Genomic DNA, 15,498 nt, shown 5'->3' on the forward strand with positions numbered 1-15,498 from the left:
TCCCTATCTTGATATGCCATGCAACGCAATTGATGAGGGATGTGCCAATCGTTTGGCCAGGATCAGTATCAAGGCCGTTTTCCTTAATTTTGGGGGAATAGTGATAGGCCAATCCCTTAAAATGAAACCTATTTTCTCCACATCACATCTGCAAAGGTATGAAAAAGTCAGTCCCTGTCCTCTTTGCTGTGAGATGACTAACTGGCTTTTCAGTTTTATTTCAGAGAACTCCATGTGCAGTTAAAACAACCCGTTTATATTGTTTCACTGATATTCACTGTTTTACAATAATACAAAATTGGAACATCGAAAGTGTCTGCTAATTACAGTGAAGGAATAAAAAACAGGTATAGCCAGGCCAGGTATTTTAAATATCGGGATCAGTGATTGGCCCGGTAGTCCAGTGGTTAGCACGTCGGCTTCACAGTGCAGAGGTACCGGGTTTGATTCCAGCTCCGGCCTCCCTGTGTGGCGTTTGCATGTTCTCCCCGGGCCTGCGTGGGTTTTCTCCGGGTGCACTGGTTTCCTTCCACATTCCAAAAACAGACGTGGGAGGCTGATTGAATGGTTGTTCGTCTCTGTGTGCCCTGCGATTGGCTGGCAACCGATTCAGGGTGTCCCCCGCCTACTGCCCGGAGACACCTGCGATAGGCTCCAGCACCCCCCGTGACCCGAGTGAGGATTGAGCGGTTCGGAAGATGAATGAATGAATGAATGATAATCAAAACAAAATTATCTGTGCCCCCCTACTACAATTGACAACTGTAGTTCTAAAATGTACCACAGCGAGAGCTATTGTCACCCCTTGTTTAGATGTGGTCTTTTGCTTCTAATAAATTAATTTTTGTCTACACACGCACACGTATGCACGTGCTAGAAACGTGTAAGTACAAATGTAAATGCAAGATCGGTTATATTTACATCCCATTCTAAAAACATGTAAAAGTCCGACTTTTCATCAACACGGTACATCTTTTTTCACTCAGTTTTTTTTTTACTCCGAAATCCGTGGAAAACGAAACTGACCGTATGTTGAGTAACGAACGGGTTAAAACATGCTAGCCATGTGTAAGTTAAAAAAAAAAGTTATATATTTATATCACATGGTAAATACATGTAAAAGTCACACTTATTTGCATTGACACAGTACATAAATGTTTGCGCTGCCATGGCTCTGCTAGTGATAATTTAATGCTTGGAGGTCCTGTAAGACGTCACTTCCGCCGCCAAGAACTGCAATGGCTGTACGGCAGGACCGCGGCATTCCTCTGAGCACTGTAAGTAGTCGAAAATAAGGCGTTTCTCAGCTGCAACAATCTATTTACAGCGTTTTCACAACATATAGCCGTTCGTAAACAGTCAAACTCCTTTAGCTGAATTTAAAACGCTGCCTGCTCAAACACGACGTCTAAATTAGCATAAGCGATGAGATATGGAGCAAGCACTACAACTAATTATTATTAATAAACGTTACCGACAGCAATATCTCTGAAAGTGTTCTATAGGTGTACAGTGTTCATATCATTAATTGTTACCCAATAAAATAGGTCTCATAACGTAAACATGATCTGGAAAAGATCTGTAGTCGGAACACACTTGTACCAAACGCAAACTTAAACTTTTCAACAGCTACTCACTCACTAAATTGAAATTGATTCACATTAAAGGATAATAACAAAATCCATAAAAAGGATAATATATATTTTAAATTGGCTAATTATAGTTATTTTTGTCTGCCAAAAATCGTCATCAGCCTAAAAAAATCATATTATTATTTAAATATTATTCGGTGTTATTATTCATAATTCAGGAAGTGTTCATCCACCCATTATGAATCATGCGTAGCAAGCCACCAAGGTTAAAATTACACATCCTATCTATCAGCGCATGCAAGAGTCTGGCGATTACATCATATTTTGCAGGCAAACATTCTTTTGAAAAATAATCGCGGCTCGGAAGTGCATAACGTGGCACCAAATGGTTTATTGGCCAAAAAAAGCCAGTGTCCTCAACGATGGTCAAGGGTTAGGTGTCAACCGCCATCATTTCCATGATGAAATCAGAGGTTGTGTGAGCCCTCAGATCCTCTCCGGTACAAAGTTGAATACTTTTCCAAAAGCTGTGGCAACGTGAACAAGTCCCGGCTTTCTGGCTGACTGGCTTTCCGGCAGCTTCTTTATAATCTTTTGAAATACTGCTTGAGTGATGACCGTGTTTGAGTGGCTGATAGGATTTGTTGAAGTTGTTGCACCTGGAGACGCTGTTGTGTTGAGGTTTTTTAGCCCACTCCCTCCGCTTGTTGATTGTATGCAAAACGTTTGGTGCAAGGAACTCACAAAATGTCTTCCCCAAAACAGTGAAGAAATCCCACACAGTCAATGCCATGTTTTGTTAATCTGACCTAAATGCAAATGTGTGACCGTGTGGGTTCAGAAGAAAGGAATGTTGCATTTGTCCACTCAAATGTACTGACAGCCAGGTACGGATCTTGCTTTCCTGGATTGTCATCGTCATTCTAGCTTTGTTTTTTTTTTTTTTTTTTTTTTTTTTTTTTAAATGAAAGCTACTTTAAAGGGTTTATCGGTATGACATCATAATTCATTGTCATTGTCATCCCCATCTTTAGCCATATTGTGCTGAACTGACAAGAATCCAAATCTGAAATAAAATGTGTTTCGGTGGGGTAAATGACACGTTTCAAAGGCATGTTTACTGAAGATCTGTTGTCATTGTTTTTGCTTCATTTGCAGCTTTCTCCCAAGTACCTTCATACCAATTCTACCAGCCACACCTGGCCTTTCAGTGCCATTGCTGAGCTCATAGGTGAGTCATCATGACCTAAGTGGAATACAAGAAAGAAAAAAAAATCTCGGTTACATACTGTAATTTCATGAGTATAAAACTTTTTTTTCTCCCCAAAATAATAATCTAAAATCTAAAATCTAACATTTGACAAAAATTTCCACCTGTCAGCAAACTCGTGCTTTGCTGTTTGAATATATGTAAATTGTCGACTTGTAGTTTAAAACGGTGGAATTTTGACCAACATGCACTTCTCATAATAGAGCGTCTCTTTAATTCAGTTAATATGAAGTTAATTGGATACCTCAGTTTTTGGGGAGTGAAATTGATTCATCTCGGATATTCTATGGTGATATTGGCTCACCGTGATATCTACATGTAGCCTGCTTAATTTAGCCTCACTTTCGATTTTCCTTAGGAAATGCTATTTTTCCATGATTTCTTATCACGCGCTTAGATATGCTTTTGGACTTTGCCCCCTTCAAATTATGGTCATAAACTGTAAAAAAAAGCCAAGGAGTGAACTAGGTACATACAAACTGAATGCTTAACGGATTTTGCTAAATGCTGCATTGCCGTATGATTTTGACATCCCAAGTTCACTTGAATTGCAGACCACAATGCCTTTCAAGATACAGTATATCAGTGGCAGTTGTCATTATAATGAGTGTGTCCGTTTGAAACTCGTCCAGACATTCTTTTATTCCGCCAACACTATTTACTGTTAACAAGAAAACAAACGGCTGCTCCTTTTCATTTTGCCAGACAATGCCTGCGATCCAGATGCCCAGGCCGATGCATTTTGGATCGATAAGACTGTTGTCAAAGGACACGAATGCCTCAGTTTCATGGATAATGGGAATGGTTTGGACCACGACGCCATGCATAAAATGCTCAGGTACCCACACTTTGAACACGGAGACTCGGAACAGACTTTTGACTAGTTTCCGGAAATGAGTAAGGCAAAAAAAAACAAAAAACAATCAATTAATTATTGTCTCCACTATCATTTCTCCTTTTTCCTTTATTTGTCCCGTAATGGGGAAATTACAATCAGAATTAAGAAAGGAAAACGCTGGGTAGGGAGAGGGGAAAAAAACCATGCTCAAACTATCCTCTTCTGAGGATAATTTAAGTCCAGGATAAAGAAAGACCCTAGCACATAAATAAGCATATGACAGTTACAACAAGACATAACATGTAATAAGGGGGAGGATGAATGGGAAGGGGGTGTGGGGGTGACCGCGACGTGGCTGCCTGACCAGCTGCACGGATTCCCACGTGCGCTCTGAAGGTCGAACCACGTCACGGGGGGGAAAAAGAATCGGAGCGATGAAGACGGTGATAACAAGGATGTGTATGCGCCTGTGGTTGTCCAGTCGCTCCAAAACCGCAACAATATTGCAGTTGAGCTCAGTCACCGCTTGAGTCTGAGTATTGGACATTCGCGCCAAGCCATCCAGAATGACCGGCATCTTCTTCACTTCCAATAGAGCCGCTCCCGTCGGTTGAATTTTGCGATAGAACAGAAAGCTGCCAACACCAAACAGCAGCATACCTGTTTTCAAAAGGCCAATAATGTAGATGTCAATCCATTTCTAAATGGATATGAGAATTTGAGAAGCTTATTGAATGTTCTGAACTCCTGTTTCTATGCCCGTGTTGCATTAAGTAATGGTTGTAGTTCATCTTCTTCTTCTTTAAAATACAATGTAGTTAAAAAGGTGCCTCTGATCTATTGCAGAGGAATAGTGCTTCAATATGTAGTGCACCAGTACAATCATATTGAAGCCCAATAAAAGGGCTGCATTGAAATTTCTCTATTTAAATATTTAGAGTGTCTGATATTTTACCCGTTTTAATGCTAAAGCACAAGAATTGTCACTCTGTATAATTCAACACAATAATGCAAACTACAAGGACAATAGTGAACATATTGTTAAATGAATACCGGTACCTCCCTGTCACTGTCAGCCAATCAAAACAGAACATTATTATTGGCAAAGCCTTGCTCAAGCTCTTCTGCTAATCGGTAATTCGAATTATACTTCTATCTGGTTGTTTATTTTTGTAAAACTGCACTTTGTTTTACATGTGCGTCTTTCTGTATTTCTTAAGCTTCGGCTACAGCGACAAAGTTGCCGTAAATGGTGTGGAGCCCATCGGGATGTATGGCAACGGTTTCAAATCTGGATCCATGCGTCTCGGGAAAGACGCATTAGTCTTTTCCAGGTCCAACAATGTGTCGTGCGTCGGGATGCTCTCTCAAACGTACCTGGAAGAGATCAACGCCCAACAGATAATCGTGCCCATTGTTTGTTTTGAGCACACGAACCACAACTATATCCTTTTCTATACACGAGGCGCATCTCAAAAGAAAAAAACCATGTAACTCTTACAGGTCAATCAACGCTTATTTTCAGAACGCTTATTAAAAATAATTTCTCATGCGGAATTCAAATTTTTTGAATGGCGAATTTTGAAGTGTGTAGGCTTTAAATTCTAGTAATAAAAATTATCAAGTAAAATTATGAAATAATTTACTGTTTGTCATAAATATAGTTAAATATTTTTTTGAAAATTATTATTATTATTTTTTGTGAACTAACGACAAAAGTTTTCTCACTACTGTAATTTGAGATGCACCTATACATTAGGTACATATATATATGCATATTTCTATTCAGCTTTGTTTATGATCTTTTGTCCTTGACGCACACTGTACTGCATGTAAAAGAAGAGCACAAAGCCAGTCTGCAAGACATTCTGCACTATTCTCCCTTCAAGACTGAGACAGACCTGTTCACTGAGATCAGCGCAATCACATCTACTTGCTCCACCACCACGACCGGAACACGCATCATCATCTGGAACCTACGCAGGTTAACAGTTCATATGATTTCTTCTAATAGGTAGAGTGTGGGCATCAGGTTGAGTAATTTGCCATTTCAGCACATTTGCCACATTGGCCATGAATTTTTGCAAAATATTTTCAAAATATTTAGAATTATTCATTTTGGCCAATGTTTAACATGAGCAAAAAGAACTTTTTAAATGGCACCTTCATATTTTTTAAAACTGTAAAACCATTGTGTTGATTAGAATTCTGATCCCAACTTATCTATTTTCTAATAAATTCTGTCAGGACATCCACTGGTGCATTGGAGTTTGATTTTCAGACGGACCGGTATGATATTCAAATTCCGTCTGATGTCTATGAGGAGTTCACCCGGCCTGGTGAGAGAATCCCCTCACATGTACCTGAGAGTGTATACTCACTACGGGTAAGAAGCATTGCCTCACACAGTACGGTAATTGCACAGTATGACATCAACCACTGACATAATATGGCACATTGAAAAAACATAACACACATTACATCATGTTATCTATGTTATGTGCAGTATATCTTACTTTATTTTTTTCCCATGCGTACAGGCGTACTGCAGTATCTTGTACCTGAAACCTCGCATGCATGTTGTTGTACGAGGTCAGAAGGTGAAAACTCAGCTGATTGTCAAAAGTCTGGCCAACACCAAAACAGACCACTATAAGCCCATGTCTCTTGTATCCTCTCGTTACTAGAATTGTTATTGTTTTTTATTTTTATTTTTATTTTTGATCATGTAATTATGTGAGAATGTCAGCTGTGCCAATGTCATTTCCTTAAATTGTATGACAGACCAAAAGAGTCCCCATCACTTTTGGTTACAACACCAAAAGTAGAGACCACTATGGCATCATGATGTATCACAAGAACCGTCTCATAAAGGCCTATGAGCGCATTGGCTGCCAACTCAAGGTGAGTTTTGCAACATCAGTAATCGACTGAAATTAATGTTTTTTTTTCTCCATGTCTCGACTTGGGAATGTTAGCAACACAATAATAATAATAATAATACATTTTATTTAAAAGCGCCTTTCAAGACACCCAAGGACACTTTACAATAACAAAAAACACAAAACAATACGGGTTGGGCAGCGGCAGCCAAAACGTGCCAGCGTTCACTCAACCCGAAGGTCAGAAAGAAACCACAGGGGGAGGGAGAGAGGGAGAAAAAACCCACACTCGAACTACCCTCATTTTGAGGATAATTTGAGTGAGGCAAAAAAAAAACTCCAGCATAAGCATATGACAGTTACAACAGGTCACAAGACATAAACAATGAAGACGGCGAATCAAGGCAATGTATGAGGGAGGGGCTAATGGTGGGGGACTAGCTTTCGTGCATATTTTCATCAGGGGAAGGTTGAGATAGCAGATGTTGTTTTGGTAGCAGGCTGCCCAAGAATTTAAGACAACCTTGAGTCCGTGGCTTATGTCTCTTTAGTGGCGTCGATCAGCCAAATCAATGATTTCAGTCAGTAATTGAACACGGATTCCAGTTTTCTCCAAGTTGTTGACCATCCTGCTGTGAAACCCCAACAGTTTGTGGTTGAGCACAGTCTGAGTCTGAGTGTTGGACATCCGCGTTATGCCATCCTTAGACCGGCAGCCTCGTCCAATAGAGCCGCTCCCGTTGGTTAAATTTTCGATAGATTAGGAAACTGCTCACACCAAACAGCAGCATACCTGTTATCGGAAGGCCGAAAATGTAGATGTCGTCCAAATCCTCAACGGACAGTGTTGACAGGCACACCATTCTCCGCTTCCTCCAAGGATCTTGGGTGTACCGAGCAGCCTTAAAAAAAACACTCAAACTTGTTTGCCACTCAGTAGGATAGGGGAATACTTCAGCCCTTAATCTCTTTATACCTCTGTTGATATGCCACAGCCAAACAATAAAGGTGTTGGTGTTATCGGGATCATAGAGTGCAACTTCCTGGAGCCCATGCACAACAAGCAAAGTTTTATTGAGAACGACAAGTACAGGTAAAGAGTGCCTACGATATCTTAAAATGTAGCCATTCTGAGCTAATCACAGGACATCAACATCAGTCGATGTTTTTTATTATTATTATTTTTTAACAGAAAAACAATGAGCAGTTTGACAACCAAACTGGATGAATATTGCAATGAAATCCGCTTCAGGCTGACCAGTGGCGACCCACGCAAAGTGGTGGAAGTAGGTGAGATGAGGTTTGTATTGATACAAAACCAAATGTGTATAGCCAGATTCATGAAATTTGATTAGGGAAAAACTTTTCTTTTTTTCCCCCAATTTTATATGCAATTATCGCATTGTCCGTTTTTATCTGTCCTGTTTACACATTGAGAGAAGAAAATTATTTAAAGGTGATGTATTTTGGCTTTTCCAACATTTCATGTTCAGGATCAAGTTGAGGATCAAAAACTCAGTGCAGCTCTGCTTACCTTTTTGCTTGACAATATAGCATACAGCATGTTGTTGCTGTCCAGTAAAAGACACATATGTCCATTTTTTTCCATTTAAAAATTATGCATTAATGGGGTTTCTGCGTTTTGCTTGAAAGGCGCTCTGGATCTCGCCCAGCCTAGTTGATCATATCAGAAGTGGAGAATTTTGGTGTGGGGTGGTTGTTATTTTCCATGATGATTTAAATGTTCATTTAAATATTGATGGGATTTGAATGTTTGATGTCCACTGATGATTTGAATCACAATCTGGTGCAAACGCAGCATTTAGGAAACATCTTTTGCAAGCGATGACAGGCTGAAGATCCATAGCCTGCCTGATTTATTGTACTTCTCTTTTTTTTTTTTTTTGGTTTACAGCAAGCGTCCGGATCAAAACTGGGTAATGTGTGAACAGTGCAGGAAATGGCGCAAACTGCCTGACGCCATCGACTGCAGCAGGCTGCCGGACAGCTGGTTCTGTCATATGAATCCTGATCCTCAGTTCAGGTATCCAGTTTTATCAGGATGTGTCCAGACAATCTATATATATATTGCGCGTCGTCCCGCACGCGGTCTGTCCTTCCGTCTGTCCCTTTTCAAAACGTACCTACTTCACCGCGCCGCCACTGCGCCGCTCAGGCAGTGGCTCACTACGATCGCGCGGGCATCTTAGCGAAAAAATGTTGTCTACCCACAAGCATTGCAATAAAATTGTTAGTTATTTAGTAGAGCTAAACATCTCTTTATTTTCGCGATAAGCAATGAAGATGAACAAAAAGTTGAACCAAGCAACAACACTTTTGTGGGCCGAAGGCCCACCTTACCAGCCTTCCGCAGGAACTAGCTGATGAGCCGCCCAGAGGGCGGCGAACCAGCTAGTACATCATAAACTAAATACTTCCCCAAGCCACTACAGTATTACTGAAGGCATATTAGGTCTACAACTGGAACCAAAGTAATACTACAAGGCAAAGGTCACATACTCCACTCCAAAAAAACATTGCAATATGAGAATAAAATTATGATTATAATAAGAATACATTTGCAGTAGAAAAGAACAAGTTCTAAGAATAAATATAAGGAGAATAAAGCATTATTTTTTTGACAGTAAAGTTATGTTACTAGAACAAATGTTTTTTTTTTCATAAGAATGAATTCTTAATTGTAAGAGAATAAACGCGTAACACGTTTGTGGGTTTAATGGCTGAAAATAGAGCTTTCATTGATATTGTCGTCACTGGTCCAATTTTTGTAAATATTACTTATGGTATACTAAATAATATTACTTTTGGTAACTTCCTCACTGGCTTTTTCAAATCAAATGCTATCTTAAGTTGACAAAGGCTTCTGAATCATTAAGCCGTTTAACTTCCTGACTGACCTTCAGTTACCCTACTCTAAATTCCTTCCGTTCACTTTACGGGGAATTACGGGTGTGTTGGTCTCTCAGGGGAAAAACAGCTTCTAAGGATTTTCATTTGACTCAAGTCTTTAATCCCATGATTTCAGTACTATTTACGTGTTTTGCCAGGAGTTGTGAGGTTGAAGAAGAGGCTGAGGACTCAGATGACGACCAACCTTCATACACAAAAACTTACAAGCAAAAGTATGCCTGTTTTGTTTTTCCTTCTAATCATTGATCAAGTTGTTACACTCTGACCATTTGTGATACAGTGTATGTATTCATTACAGAGAGAGGGAAGACAAAAAGAAGCTAAAAAGTAAGCAGAAGGTAAGAAAGAACAAGTCCAGCAATCAATGTTTATTTTTCCTAATGTTCCCAAACTGTTTGTGTAGGCGCAGCTGTTTTTGCATTGCGTTTAAATGTGTTTTTTCATTAGGTTGAGGAGAATCAATACCATATTGAAGAGCAACGCCTAAATAAGATGCGGGTGCAAAGTCAGGCGCTTCAACAGCAGCAGAATGACCTGAAACGCAAGCTCCAACCAAAGGTGTCTTCCATTCACCTATATCCTACAGTGAACCCTCCATATTATCGACCTTACAAATAGTCTATGAAACGGCTCGCTTCGCGTGTTGAATTGTATATGCACACAAACAAAGAGACGAGTATGTTAAGTCTTGGAGCAAAGACAATCCAGGCTGTCCAGCAGAGCACGATTCCTCTGAAACACGCAACAGCTACTTAGCAGGTTCAAGCAAGGTTTATCATTTCACAATGCAATTCGATGCATCATCGAGTCATATGGGTCCTTTTGTTATAGCAGGCATGGTCTCAATCGTTGTCGCTCTGTACCTTGTCCCGCAAAGTAAAAACATTGTCAGGAATTGGCCAGAAAATGTAGAGAAAACTCCACCTTGTCCTGTCCGACCCAATCCCAGCCATAGCAACAACCTCCGACTTAAAGTGAAAATGAAACCCGTTTTCAAAACAACGCGTGAGTATAAAGACAAACTGTGCTCAGCATTTCCCCAGTGATGTATAAAGAAGCCTTATGATGTTGAATAGTAACTTGATAGGGAACACACTGTTATTTGTTCATAATAAAGGCTGTTTTCGCTTACTTCTTTACGTTCCGTATGGAAATCACATCAATGATTAAAAAAAGAAAATCTAAATTTTTGGTTTGCGAACGAAATAATGGAAAGAATAAGTTCCACTTTACTTCTGAAATACTGTTCCATGTGGGATAGGAGAGCCACATTCAGCAATGCACTTGACCAAACGTTGAGAGAACAGTAAAACGCATAAATGCAATGAATAACATACCCAGCCGTTGCTGTCATCCATAGCTCACCGAGACGCTCCCATGCAGACTCGCTGACATCACATGCTACTTGACGGGGTTCACTGTATGCTTATTTACAATTATATTCTTATTTGGTAATGTTCCAGAATATGGATATGTAGGTATGCCCATTGCAAAATATTAACTTGTTTTTTTAATTTTACACGTGATCAATTGACAGATGCTAAAGAGACCAACTATATCTATACAAGCAACCAAAAGTGACATTTACATTATGTCCCCATTCATGTCTTTTTTAATTCATTTTATCTCCAGATCATCCATTCGCCCTCTACTCCCACGACCTCATGGAGTAGGTTGAGCAGGGTGTTAGAACTAGAAGCTTCTTCTTCTCCAGGGATTGCCGCTGTTTGTGAGTTGTAGTTTTAAAGAAATATAGATTTGAAATCATGCACGTATGTTTATGATTGGTCTAAAAGTCAACCTGATTGTACGGGCATGACACCCCAGAGCAGGAACCTGAGATATGAAGCCCATAAGATTGCATTTTAAACCCATAACAACCCAGTAATGGCATAATCTCAAGCAAAGAGGATTTTTCCTTTTTCAGCTAAAAGTGAAATTGCGTTTGGATCAAATTTGTCTTGTCACGTTGTTAATTTGTGACGTATTGTGTATAGCTAGCTGGCTACTTGACAAAGTTGATTAATTCATATCTCAACCAAAGCATGCTCTACCACACTGGCCTCAGTCTACTTGTTTGATTCTTCTAATAGCGTTCACACATAACCAAACTAAACACACAGAGCAATAACGTAAGTGTTTAGTTTAAAAAGTATGAACATATCCTACTTCTTTTCTCTTTCTAGCTAGCAGCCCTCCCAGTAGTAATGGTTTACCAATTATTTCAAGCGTGTACTCCTTGTTCCAAACTTCAAGGTAGGTATCCTAAGTTGAGTATATTCATGTATATATGTGTGTGTGCGCGCACACACACACACACAAAACATTGCAGGCAGGTTGGTAGCTCTGTTTTTTATGTACCTCATCAAATAAGCGCACTTTTTGTGATTTTTTTTCCATGTTTGACAGCAAAAAAAGAAGGACGTCTGCAGAGTCACGAAGCACGCCTACAAATTGTAATCAAAATGTCTTACATCAACGTGCTTCAGATGCTTCGTCATCAGGAGATGTGAGCCCACTCAGAAATGAGGCCATTGAACTGAAAAATGCCGAAGCAGGCTTTATGGATTCGGTCAATGAGGGAAGCATTTCCTCCCTTGCACCGCCTCTTGTCATCAACCAGACGCAAGCGCCAAATATAAAGGACGAAAAGGAGGATGAGGAGATGAAGAACAGAAATGCAGACCAAACAGACGCTGGGGTTGTTGCAACCGCCGAACGTGGTACTCAGTTTTCAAGAAGAATTAAGGAAGAAAACCATAGCGAAGTTCAGGCCACTGATAACTCCAACCAGATTGTGTATATAGATAGCGATGATGACGATGACGTATCAGAATTTGTACCACGGCCTACAGAGACACTGGAACAAAAAGATGTTAAGGAGCCAGGACAGAATAAAATGCCCTTTTCATTAAATTGTTTCCATCAATCGACCCAGACAGAGGAAATGTGGCCGCTTAAAGACTACAAACGCTTGTTTGAGAAAGCTGAAGAAAAAATAAATCAACTTGTGAGCAACAGAGCTGATTTATTGGAAGGTGCTTGGACGAACCCTAGTCCTGCCCGGGCCGAGGAAGATTTGGGCGAAATCACTTGGCAAGTTGACTCTCTTGTCCAGGAACTGGATCAAAGAACCAGGGAGAGGAATCAACTGCTTTCTCAGGTCAGTGTTCCAACTCCATGCTGGACCTGGTGACCACCCAGGCCACTCGGTCAGTCCACACTAGGTGACAAGCTGCAATTTTTGCCTTACAATCTTATGAAGAAACTTCTTAGTGCTTGAATGCGCTTTTTTAAAATCAGGAATTAAGGACCGTAGTGTTTATGTGCAAGCGCAAATACAATCCAAAGTAGAATCAGGCTGAGGTAGGAAACGAGCTGTCGCACACACCAAACTAACCCCCCATTTTGTCTTCAGCCTATCATAGAACATACACACACCTGTGACCTCCTGCGAACCACTCACGGAAATCCAAAGGGAAATGATATGTCTACCAGGGACTAACATACAAGTAACAGATGCACGAGACTCAGGGCCTTATGTTGCCAAATGAAGTCTTTATCCCCTGTTCATATGAAGGTTCCTTTACTCTTGTGTTTTGCAGGCTTTTTCTCCAGGAAGACTAATGAAACCTGGCCCTTGTCCGAAAACTTTGAAATAAAAAAACTTTCATTCAAAGTTGTTCTCGGGGGGCCAGAATGAGTGCAAAATGGTTCATAATGCAGAAATATGACATTTAGTTCACATTCGCCACAAATATTTGATCATTGAACTCGTTCAGGCACAACGTTATTAAAACTGCACCGCATGCTTCATGTTACCAGAGCAACTCTGTCTCGACTCAGTTTTTTTTTTCTTGCTCGTCTTTTTTTTCTTTTGTTTGTTTGCTGTGTCTGACGCTTGCTTTGTCCCATCCTCTTGGGATCTCACAGTTGAAGAATCTAGAGGAAGAAAAGGCAAAGCTGAAGTGCCAGTGTGAAGAGCTCAGGAAGAAGTTGCAGCAAGCAGAAGAAATAACGATCCAGAGTGGAAGTGGAGTGGTGATACAAGTTGAAGATTCGTCCACAGAACCATCAAACGGTACTTCAAGCTCAGATCACTTCCAAAGGTGTGTGTGTTTGGGTGGGCATTTATTCATTCAGTGGTGTGTGACTGACCACTTTTCCAATAATGCACCGTATCTTGGCTTCTTTCCCTCAGGCTGATTGAGCTGCGTCACAACATAGGACGCCTTCTTGTCAGCAGTGTGCCTTACCTGGACCTGGACCAAGTCAATTATGAGTGTGATGTAATTGATGAGATTTTGGAACAATATCTCGCTCAGAACTCTTAACAGTGAAGTAACTCACCATGTCCAAACTGGAGCCAACACAGATTTTTCCCCCCTCATCTTCTGAGGAATTCATATTCCTTCATCCGTCCATATTCCATCATGTTCTATCATCCTCATTACATGATGACTGTGATCGCAAAGCACATTCCGACAAACAATTATTTACACCTATGGGAATTTTAAGTCTTCATTGGACTGAATGGCTAACAGTTATGATGATCACATGAAAACATAATCAGGGATAATGATAAGATCACTGTTCACTCACACCTCAGCATGTAAAAATCAAAATGAACCAAACTTAAACTTTTTACAATGAAAGTAGAGAGTACAGTTTCTTCATGCAAATAATGAAGTGCTGATACAAACCAACTCAACTTTTTACAGAGTGTTGTTTTTTTTTTTAATCCAAATCTGTGGAAAGTGTTGAAATGTATATTTATATATTACATATTCTGTTCCTATATTATATATTTTTTTTCACTGATAAAAGTTTGTAGATGATACGTTACCGAGCCTGTGCGCATTTCTCATTCCATTTGCTGCACCAAAGAACATACGCACACACTTTATATACACTTGATGAGATAATGTGGTTTGCGCGTCGACCTCACAGGGCAGAGCTGCAGGGTTTGATTCCGTCTCCGGCCTCCCTTTGTGGAGTTTGCATGTTCTCTCCAGGCACTCCGATTTCCTCCGATGTTCCAAAAACATGCACGGCAGGTTTATAGAACACTAAATTGTCCTTAGGTGTGAGTGTGAGCGCGGATAGTTGTTCGTCTCTGTGTGCCCTGCGATTGGCTGGCAACTGATTCAGGGTAACTAATGGAAAGTATGCCTAACAATAGAATAAAGTAAAACCTTGTTGGAAAGTACCTTGCCTCTGCGCTCTAAAAGCAGGGCTGCTACAAGCCTGTTATTTTTGTATTAATCTACAGTGTGTATCCAGTAATCTTAGCCAGCATTAACAAAGGAAATAGCATTACAAATGATGTCGCCATTGTAAATCGATCTTTAGAGACAAGTCTTTTCAATACATTGGGAGAATAGTCATAATATGTTAAGAATAAGATATCCTTTATTTGTCCCACACTGGGGGAATATAGGGTTTACTTGCAAAATGTCCAGAAAAAAAAGTGAACTACCATCGCACCTCATGACAGAACAATCCGACCAAGAATGGACCCCCGCAGAACCAGAGGCCTGATCCCATTGCCAACCTATTCCGGCGGCACACGTCCTGTGGCCGCCACCGTTACCCATTCAGGCAGTGCACATACTTTGTCATGATTTTGTTCCGTTTGTCTCCAGCTGGCGCTACCTGTCCCTATTTAAGTGGTGCACGTCCTGCAGTCGCCACACATTACTGTTCCGGCAGCGCACGACCGGTGTTTGTCACTTGTTCCTGTTCCAGCGGTGCACTTCCTGCGGACACCACCCGTGTCAATTTACCACCGCATGTCCAGCGGCGGGCGGCCCGGTAGTCCAGTGTTTAGCACGTCGACTTCACAGTGCAGAGGTATCGGGTTCGATTCCAGCTCCGGCCTTCCTGTGTGGAGTTTGCAGTGTTCTCCCTGGGCCTGCGTGGGTTTCCTCCCACATTCCAAAAAAACATGCGTGGCAGGCTGATTGATCACTCTTAATTGTCCCT

At 40.6% G+C, this 15,498-nt stretch overlaps 1 protein-coding gene across 2 annotated transcripts; it reads left to right on the plus strand.

Moving 5' to 3' along the window:
- The first annotated feature begins 1,155 nt into the window (after positions 1-1,155).
- On the plus strand, positions 1,156-14,228 carry morc3a (MORC family CW-type zinc finger 3a). 2 transcript variants are annotated; one of them, XM_052082751.1, is made up of 19 exons: positions 1,156-1,277; positions 2,751-2,823; positions 3,568-3,700; positions 4,921-5,144; positions 5,528-5,684; positions 5,948-6,086; positions 6,241-6,369; positions 6,485-6,604; positions 7,578-7,675; positions 7,775-7,882; positions 8,498-8,626; positions 9,651-9,725; positions 9,812-9,851; positions 9,961-10,071; positions 11,146-11,242; positions 11,700-11,769; positions 11,923-12,676; positions 13,447-13,622; positions 13,715-14,228. In XM_052082751.1, the coding sequence occupies exons 1-19, from the start codon at positions 1,239-1,241 to the stop codon at positions 13,845-13,847; spliced, it is 2,805 nt and encodes a 934-aa protein (XP_051938711.1). In that variant the 5' UTR covers positions 1,156-1,238; the 3' UTR covers positions 13,848-14,228. The 2 variants fall into 2 exon arrangements, with proteins under 2 accessions (XP_051938711.1, XP_051938710.1); XM_052082750.1 differs by lacking the exons at positions 1,156-1,277; positions 2,751-2,823; positions 3,568-3,700; positions 4,921-5,144 and having other exon boundaries at positions 5,428-5,684; positions 13,447-13,594; positions 13,715-13,854.
- The last annotated feature ends 1,270 nt before the right edge of the window (positions 14,229-15,498 follow it).

This window comes from Hippocampus zosterae, chromosome 12 (assembly GCF_025434085.1).
Source record: "Hippocampus zosterae strain Florida chromosome 12, ASM2543408v3, whole genome shotgun sequence".
Classification (NCBI taxonomy): domain Eukaryota; kingdom Metazoa; phylum Chordata; class Actinopteri; order Syngnathiformes; family Syngnathidae; genus Hippocampus; species Hippocampus zosterae.